The sequence below is a fragment of the Arachis hypogaea genome, chromosome 15 (genome assembly GCF_003086295.3).
Source record: "Arachis hypogaea cultivar Tifrunner chromosome 15, arahy.Tifrunner.gnm2.J5K5, whole genome shotgun sequence".
NCBI lineage: Eukaryota > Viridiplantae > Streptophyta > Magnoliopsida > Fabales > Fabaceae > Arachis > Arachis hypogaea.
Genome location: NC_092050.1, coordinates 153,842,031 through 153,851,856, shown reverse-complemented (window position 1 = coordinate 153,851,856; position 9,826 = coordinate 153,842,031). Strand labels below are relative to the sequence as shown.

The window sequence follows — 9,826 nt, the reverse complement described above, 5'->3', positions numbered from 1 at the left end:
AGACCAAGGGCTCTCTTCAGTGCAAAAATATCCATAAATACAAAAGATTTATCATTATATATTGGAATTTTTTTATTTACATTAAATAATATAATATTTATCGATTTAAATAATCGTGGAAGAATTTATCAAAATATGTCGTTAGTCACATCTCAGATACAGTGGGGTGCTCCTAAAAACGGGGTGTGCGAGTCATATCTCGGATGCACCCGGGACATGAACAAGGGATATTTCGGATACATTGCATCCGAGATACGGTTGTATTCTGCTTTGGCTCAGTGCATCCGAGATACGCGCGAGAATTGAGGATGGTGGCACAGCATCAATACAATAAGAATTTATTAATAAAATAATAAATAAATAAATATTAAATTTAAAATAAAAGCTGACTTTTTGTCAATATTTTTAAGATTTTATGTATTCTTTTTAATTTTTATATTGATACTTTCATAATTGATTGTCGATTAAAAAATTATTTTCATAACAAAAATATTTCTTTAAACGAGATGGTCTTGCCTATGAAAGAATGAAGGTCAAAAATAAAGAAATTCAATAAGTATATGTTAATTGAGAAAGTACATAGTCAGTACTATATAAAATAAAAAAAACTTAACAAATATATATTTAATTCCAATTAGAACTTCACATTTTTCTTAATTATATAGGCCAAACATACAAAAATCAAGCCTGGCCGCGTGAAAGTACACTGGGTGAATGTGCCTAAGAAAAAACTAGGTTATAACATAACTGAGAGTTTTCATTTTAAACTTATTTGCTAGGAATTAATTTGTTATGATTCTGTTAGGAGTAGTCGGCATAAGTTAAGAGTAAGTTGGTGACTAGTGAAGTTAGCTCTCACTCGTGTATAAATAGCAGAACTCTGTATTAACATTCTTAAGATTCACTCAACATAGAAATCATTTTCTCTAATTCTCTTGCCTCTCTTGTTCACAAATAAGAAGAACACTGTCATGCATGCCATCCTTCACTCTATTACACTGTTGGGCTTGCCTTTACTGTGCATAAAAATGGGAAAAAATAACTGTAAAATCAGCCACATGTTTTGTTCTTTCATCAAAATTCAAGGAATGGTGCATGCCTCTACCTTGAAATTTGCATAACTGTTATATTGTTCTGTCATTGGATTCATCTATTATTATTCTTTCTTGGGGACTCAGGAGGCCAAGACTACATCACATCAGACAACAATCCTTATTTTTCTTGTTCTATTGTACACTGAATCCTCATTGATGCGTCTTGTTTATTCTCAGAGTTAAAATATGTTGTGATGGAGATTTTTTTTTCTACAATAACTGCGTTACACTTCTTCCATTTCAGTTGAACAAAGAATCTCTCTCTCAACATTATATCACTGAAGAAGTTGCACCATTTGCAATAAGTGCTAAATTGAAAGGCAATCTCAACTTTATACTGCACAACTTTCACATCTTGACTCCAAGGAGCAAAGGCAAAATAAAAAATATAAGGGGACCTGCTTACAATATAATAATCAAAATTATTACATAATATGTATATACACTTATACAGCATCACCCTAACAGTAGCACATGAGCTCAATTTCTGCAATGCCACCAAAATGATCTCTTATGGTTATTATCATAGCAACTAAAATTAGTAAGGGGATGGAGTTTACCTTGGTTGCTAGTCATGTCCCTTATCCACTTTTATGCCATTTTACTTCAAGTCTTCAATATTAACTTCCATTGCTGAAGCAGGAATTCTGCTACATGAACAAGAACAAACTATGTTACTCTCTCTCTCTCCATCTATACATCAATTATCAAGTAAGTTGTTGCTAAACATTGTACTAACTGCCAAATTTAAAGACAGTATCTACATCAATAAAAATTCCTCTTTTGAACCCAATGAGCAAATAAAACCGAAAGCCAGATGTTAACATGTCTTCTTCTCTTGTTGCCTAAAAAGTAATGAGTAAATGAAAGAAGGAAAAACTTAATGTAAAGCAAATAACAAAGATTCAAATTAACTATGCGCAATAGGGTTATACATTGGCCTTGAGATTGCACTGAGGATTCAGGAAAGCATGGCATTGAGAAAACCATACACCTTGTTCGTATTCCTAGGTTAGTACCCATTTCTTTACATATTAAGAGCCCTTCAACGTAATATATTATATAAATGTAAAACTGATTCCCAAAGTATGTTGAAAAAATATTATTGATCAAAATGAATGGGACAACTAAAATGAGTAATTTACCTTGGACACACGCCAGTGCCCAGTGGTACCCCATCTATTTGCTTTGCAATTGCATTGTGTTACAATTTCAGAATCATTCAATATATATTATAAATGTATGATACAAAAAAGTTGCTCAAAGTAGCAAGTAACATATTGAATGGTCATCTCTATTTCATATTTAATCAAACAAGCAGATGCAAAACTAGCAAGGGAAGTGCCACAATTAATAATAATAATTACACTTTGACATACACAGGTGAGGACAGCCATATAGCTGTGTGCGGATGCTGATAGCCTGATATTGAATCCTCCCTACCCTCCTTCCTAACTGACAGTTAATATCCAGAAAGTGTGTGTGTTAGAAACAGCAACATCCACAAACCAATGCATGTATCCAGGAGCAAGGGGTGGTTCTTATGGTTGGGGAATGCTATTGAGAGCATGATCATCATTATAATTAGTTGTGTCATTTTGTATGGATCAGTGAATCGAATATCTTCCATTATACTACTACTCTCTTCCTTCCATACGTGCATTCCAATCTCTTTTCCAATTGACTCACTTGGGACCTTTTCCTTATGATCCTCATAATTCTTATATGCTTCATATGAAAGCTTCGCATGATTCCATCCTCTTTCAAGATGTAGTGCTTCATAATAAGGATCACTGTTCAGATTAAAAATAAATAATTGATCCATTGCTCTCTCGAATCGATATGAACCTAGGTTGCCATTGATGGTCACAATGGGTCTTAATTCAAGTGGGGAAGGGAAGTCATCTTTGAGTAGAATTGCAAAGCAAAGAGCATTGTAAGGGAATTTGGTGCCACGAAACCAGAAAGAAATGCAAGCTCCACTACTGCGCCTCTCAAACCACCTTGGAATGCTTCCACCTGGCATCACAAAGTGGGTGCTTCTACCCTGGTGCACTTGCTGTCATTCATTCATAATGCAGAAGCGGTAGTTTAGCATACATTATTAATTTAATATGAATTATGATGTCATCTGCATTCTTAATTATTAAAAAGTAACGAAACCTGATTGAGTAACACGCTTGTGCCCCTCTCACTCAATGATTTGCAGTTTACTGCTGAGAAGAATTCCAAGTTTGGTGGAATCCCTCTAATCTCCCGAAGATGCTTGCAATCATTCACAAGGAGCTCCTTCAGAAAGCGAAATTGTTGGATGCATTCAGGAAGGACTGTGAAATTATTGCCTCCTAGAACTAAAGATATCACATTGGGAAACCATGCAACAGCTAGTGGAAAAAAGTCATCTGACAAATTGCTGTTTGTGATTGAAAGACGTCTCATATCTGCAGAGGGGAGGGAGTGAGTGAGTATTCCATGAAGCCCCTCTTCCTGCTCTCCTGATACCCTCCCCTTATTTCCTCCTAACTCAATATCACACAAAAACAGGCGTGGCATCATGCCAATGACACTTGGTATTCTATACATTTCATTCGCATTCAAAGTCAAACGCCGCAATCTAGAAAGGTTACAAAATGAACATGGCAAATCTTTTATGCCAGTGCCCCACAAATAAAGCGCTTTTAGATTTTCCATCTCTTCCAGAATTTCTGGAAATTTCTCAAGGCTTGAGCATCCAAATAGAACGAGTTCTTCCAGTGAGGCCAAATTAATAACAGGTGGAAAACTTCTGAGCTTGAAGCAGAATGCAGCATTCAATATTTTAAGTTTAGGTAAAAAACCAACTGAACTGTCAACTGAGACTAAATTACTACATCTTACACAAGAAAATTCTTCTAAAAGTTGAAGATTGGAGACATCTGGTATCTTTTTCAAAGAATCACTGTAATCAAACTTCAAAACTTTCAAGGAGATCAACATCTGGAGAAAAAACAAGAAAAAATTCAAAACTTTTAAACTCACCAACTTCTGAAAAAAATTTAAAAAAAGAAAAAAAGTCAAACAAATAAACTTCATATCAAGTTACTAAAACACAAAATCATAAAAAAGAATTTAGCACACACTACCTTGGATAAGCTATCCAACTTGTGTGCTAAATAGAGATTATTCAATAACTTGAGTATGGAGAGTTTCTTTGGTTGAAAATCATTTGGTAGCCATTCTGAAGGATATCTCCACCATTCCAATACCCTTAAACTGTTTGGAAGATTTTTGGGACATTTAGAAAAACAACCATTTTTTATGATAAGCGTTTTGAGATTTTTCATCTCTTTAAAAGCTGTTCCGTCCCATTTTACTTCAACATCTTTATTTTCCTCTTTTTCAAATGAATCTTCATCTCCTTCCCTTTCCAATACGGGAAATTCCAAATATATGATTTCAATGGTGCTAGTACCCTTTCAACACAAAATTAAAAACATGAATTAATTAAGGTACAAGTGCGTAAAAAAGGACTTTCAATAAAGTTATTGGAGAAATTTATTACTTACTAGATTATCTTGTAAAACTTTAACTATATCTTCGTAGAACCACAACCTACTACGCTTTCCAGGCATTTCTGGTGATTCTTTTAGTGCAATTTCTTTGCCCATGCTCTCTATCAAATCATGCATTGTCACATTGTTATCATATTGATTGATCTTCATGAGAGATTTTTCAACCAACACTCCAATATGATATTTCATGCAACTTCCATAATGAGCTTGAAGTATATCTGTAAGTTCCTTTGTTTTATATCCTTTAAAACAACAGGCAATATCAAGAAAAACACTCTGCTCTTCTTTTCCCAAAGCATCAAAACTTACTTGAAATATCTCATGTATTTTATCATCAAGATGTCTTTCAAATTTATTCAATGCAGATTCCCATTCTTCTACTTTTTTTCCACACAAGTGACTACCTATTACTTCCAAAGCCAATGGAAGACCAGAAGCATAAGTTATTGTACGGGTCAAAACATCTGCATAACTTGGGCTGCTAACATAACCATTTTTAAATGCATGTTTAACAAGCAATTGAGAAGACTCTGCCTCATTTAATCCCTCTACCTCATGTGTGTTTTCAACACCATGATATTTTAGCAAATGTGTGTCCCGTGTTGTAATGATAACTCTGCTTCCAAGACCAAACCAGTTAGGTTTTCCAGCCATAGCTTGTAGTTGCTTGTGATCATCAACGTCATCTAAAATCAAAAGAACTTTTTTTTGACATAGTCTTCGTTGAATTTGAGTAGTTCCTTGTTGAACACTGACTATCTTAATTTCCTCCTTTCCTAATATCTCAGAGAGAAGGATATTTTGAAGATAAGCCAAGCCATGTCTCTTTGAGTTTTCTCTCACATTTGCAAGAAAGCACGTACCGTCAAAATGGTCAACAATCAAATTATGAACAGCACAAGCAAGTGCTGTTTTTCCTATTCCACCAACTCCATGAATCCCTACCATGTGAACTTGATCACTAGAATTCATTCTCAAAAGTGAAATTACTTTTGACACTCGAGAATCTAGTGAATCTAGTCCAACAGGAAAACGAGCAACAAACAACGGTAAACGTCTAATCTTTCTTGAAATTTCTTCCACAATATTTCTGATAAACTTATGTTCATATCCATCTCTGCCAAATACACACAGATTCTTATTACGAAGCAAAATAGTAATATTTTTTATAAACGAAAAACAATTACAGATCAGAAAGAAGTATATGAAGTGAAGTTACCCGTGTTTGAAATGATATCCTGACAAATTAGCAACTTGATGCAGAGCCTGCTTCCATTTGTGCACCTTGTTCAAGTCACTCTTGAATTTCTCTTCATGCTTGGCCATTGCTTCTCCGAAACTATTTCTTTGATGCCGCACATCAGAAGGATCAGCCTCATAGAAAACCGGTAAAACCAGGCGATTATTTCCCTTGATGCAGTGAAGGATGTGGACAAGCTCGTCTAAGCAAAAAGAAGAAGAAGCATAGTTAGGAGAGAGGACAATGATGGCAATCCTGGACTCTTCAATTGCCTTGAGAAGTGAGGGTGTGATTTCGTCTCCTCTTTGAAGCTCCTCATCATCAATGAAGGTGTGGACTCCTTTATCAAAAAGAGCTTTGTAGAGGTTGCCAGTGAAACCATAGCGAGTATCTTCGCCTCTAAAACTAATAAACACATCATATTCCCATGCATAGCCGTAGGAAGAAGAAGAAGAAGAATGGGTGGAAAAAGAGGAGAAGGAAGATTGAAGAGGCATGATAAGAAAGAAGGATATAAAGTTGTATGAATGTTGGGAGTGTTGAGTCTCAGAAAACCAAAAGAAAGTAATAAAAATATAAAGGAAGAGTGAGTGATTAAAGGAAGAGTGAGAATGGATGCAATGCTCAATAATTAAGTTTCTCAAAGTCAGTCAACGTAGAAATAAAATAGAAACTGCCTTATCATTTCAAATGGTCCGTGTGGGGTCTACTGTTCTGTAAGATTTTTCGTTTCATCAAGAGTATGAAAATTGGAATGTATATGCAGTAGAGTCGAGTGTGGTTGGCATCACTTTCATTTTGGTAGCTTATTGTGACTTAAAACTTCTTTGTATTTCTAGCTATCACTACTTATTTTATTTGTTTCAGAATCATTCAATATAATATAAATAATTAATATCCTACAAACTGTTGAGGCCTTCTCTACTTCATGACTTCTATTTGACTATTTCACATCTTTTGAAGGAAACAAATAAAAATAGGAGGCCAGTCAGATAAATACGCCTAAAACATCTTTTTTTAAAGATGTCTTTATGTTGTGTTTTAATTGGTTTTGGTATAATTTATTCGGTGTTCCTCATCACATATTATTAAATTCCTCAAAAGATTTTCTTTCCAAAAACAATAAAAAATATTTAATTTGGACTAAAACAAAAAAGGTAATAGATTAACTATTAGATTTTTTTTTAAAAGATTATTTACATAAAAAAATATATCACATTCATCAATATATATATATATATATATATATAAGCTCTTAAAAAATTTTATAAATAAAAAAATAATTAATTTTTATTCGTATAATATATAAAATAATTACTATATTATTATTATATTATAGATTAAAATTTACTAATTTAAATTTTGTTTTTATTTTTAATATAAGCATTAAAAATAAATAATTTTTTTATAACAAGATATATTGTAATAAAATATATATAATATTAATTAGTTTTTAAAAAATTCTGAAAAGCTGGTTTTTTCTAATAAAGTGTTATTAAAAAATTAACATTATAAAAACTAATTTCAACCAATATGATATAATATGATATAATAGGTTATTAAATATATTTAATACAAAATACATTGAATATAAATTTTTATTGAGTTTAAATTTTAAATAATTTTTAATTAAATTTTGAATATTTTTATTTTAAAGAGTTAGAATATTTTAACATCATTTTTTCGTATCTTTTTAATTGAGTCTTTGATTTTTTAAATTATAAACCTTATTTATAATTAAGAGTAATGTTTTAACATCACCAATTAGTCACACATATAAAAATACAAGAACAATTCTATTGTCATAATTATAATCTAACTTTATAAGCAATACAATACAATGAAACTATATATAAGTAATATAACTAAATTTTATCTACATCTATAGTCACATTTCATAAATAATATAATTAAATTATATTTATGTTTATAATTAAAATATGAATAAAAATACAAAAAAGTATCAGGATGGTTAATTTTTTTCATTCATAATTTTTTATTATTTTTGTTGTGAAAATTTTAATTATTTTAATAATTAATTATTTTTAAAAAAAAAGATAATTGAATAACACAAAAAAGTCTTATTAAGAGTAATTTATTTATATATGATTAAAAAATAATTGAATAATTATATACAGTAAAAAATTAATATTATTAAAAAATAAAAATAAAATTTATTTTAAAATTAAAAATAAAGTTTATTTAAAAATAAAATTAAAAATCATGGTTTTTTTTCTATTTTCCAAAATTTATCTACGAGTAATTCTATAAATATTTTATGATGAATAAAAATATTAAACTCATACTAAAATTTATTCTAATAAAATTTATTTTTATTCTACTAAACGTTAAATAAATTATTGAAAAGAATTTTGTTTCCTCCATTAGAGAAGAATGATAAACTTCCATACTTCTATTATGTTATGGCAATAATTTGGCCTGTTATTTTTTAATGTACATAATAATAATAATAATAATAATAATAATAATAATAATAATAATAATAATAATAATAATAATAATAATAAAACAAGTATATCACAGTAAAAAAGAAAGCACGTCACCAAATAATTTATCATCCGAATTATATATGAATCAAATTGATAATATGAGAGCTAACACTACAAAAATCGACAACAAAGTTAGAGACTTACAAAACCTTTCTTAAGATCATAGAAAAAAAAAAACGTTTATATTTGTGTGATATACAAAGCAATTATCATATTATTATTATTATTATTATTATAATATATATATATATATATATATATATATATATATATATATATATATATATGAGCAAAAAAAGTCCAACTGTATGTTTTAAAGTAAAATTTTTTTTAATATTTGATTAAATGTTCTTGTATTTAGTACTTTTTTTTGCACTTCCTCTTAGTTAAAAATATAATCATTATAATTTTTTAGTTATTATTGCTAGGGGTGTTTACAGATGGGATATGGCTGAAATTTCGATCCAATCCGCACTAAACTCATTAGATCAAATTCGATATTCGCACTTTTTATGTTTGGATCAGATATCAAATATATCCATAAAATAAAAAATATAAAAAAATTTTATTTTTATAAAAAAAAGTCAATAATTTTTTTTGTTTACTTTTTTAAACATATTTACTTCTATCTGATTAGAGTGTGGATCCGATTCGATCCAATCCGATCATCTTACAGATCAGATCATATTCTCAAATTACAGATCAGATACGGATAAATACTGTGGATTTATATGGATATGATCTAATCTATGAACACCCCTAACTATTACTATAGGTTCATTGTTGCAAAAGAATGTTTCTTTTATTATAAACTATTATTAGATTTTAATTACCATTAAAACAACTAAATGGTCAACTTAATTACCATTATTATATCCATAGTTGTAAAAACCGAACGGTTGGTAGGTCTCGAACTAAGAACCTTGGAGCAAAAATAACCTCTACTTGCCACTTAGCCATTGCACTTCTAAGTACTATACTTGACAAATACTAATTATATAGTATACATAAATATCTAATTTAATTTAATTTTTGTTTTTTCTATTTTTAAAATTAATTATATTTTAATTATATACCATTATTAATATAAATATAAATTTCACTAAAAATTTATTAATTTACTTGATCTATTTTATTGCTAGTATTGTGATTAAAGTTATTTGTTTTGATGTTAGTGTTAAAATCTAATGATATTATAGTTAGATGATAGGCTTTGTGAATTAATTATTTTTTTATTGTGTCAAAATAAGATACTATTGTAGTATTAAAATTTTATGGTTTTTTTTTTATATTGGTTATTTTTAGAAGTTGAGACTTGATTTTCATAAAATGTTAGTGAAGATATGCATTTCAAATTTTAATTTTAAGTTTTTAACTATTTTATATTTTATATTTACGTGAGACCAGTTTTATCGGTTCAGCCAGTGATTT

The 9,826-nt window shown here is 29.8% G+C and overlaps 1 protein-coding gene across 12 annotated transcripts; it reads right to left on the bottom strand.

Moving 5' to 3' along the window:
- Positions 1–1,205: 1,205 nt before the first annotated feature.
- On the bottom strand, positions 1,206–6,542 carry LOC112751487 (disease resistance protein Roq1). Of its 12 annotated transcripts, none has more exons than XR_011872857.1 (7): positions 5,865–6,528; positions 4,640–5,762; positions 4,217–4,546; positions 3,258–4,070; positions 2,474–3,153; positions 1,655–1,741; positions 1,206–1,492 (listed from the first exon to the last, which is right to left on the bottom strand). XR_011872857.1 is itself a non-coding variant. In XM_029292646.2 (5 exons), the coding sequence occupies exons 1-5, from the start codon at positions 6,380–6,382 to the stop codon at positions 2,557–2,559; spliced, it is 3,381 nt and encodes a 1,126-aa protein (XP_029148479.1). In that variant the 5' UTR covers positions 6,383–6,542; the 3' UTR covers positions 2,228–2,556. The 12 variants fall into 12 exon arrangements, 2 of the variants coding, with proteins under 2 accessions (XP_029148479.1, XP_072074065.1); XR_011872858.1 differs by having other exon boundaries at positions 1,401–1,492; positions 1,655–1,744; XR_011872859.1 differs by having other exon boundaries at positions 1,477–1,581; positions 1,655–1,744.
- Positions 6,543–9,826: the final 3,284 nt, after the last annotated feature.

Excerpts from the sequence above, each read along its gene's own strand:
- LOC112751487 (XM_029292646.2), bottom strand. The coding sequence starts at position 6,382 with ATGCCTCTTCAATCTTCCTTCTCCTCTTTTTCCACCCATTCTTCTTCT. Across the intron at positions 4,547-4,639 it reads AAGTTTTACAAGATAATCTA|GGTACTAGCACCATTGAAAT; the intron begins GTAAGTAATAAA and ends TTGTGTTGAAAG. Across the intron at positions 3,154-3,257 it reads CAAGCGTGTTACTCAATCAG|CAAGTGCACCAGGGTAGAAG; the intron begins GTTTCGTTACTT and ends AATGAATGACAG.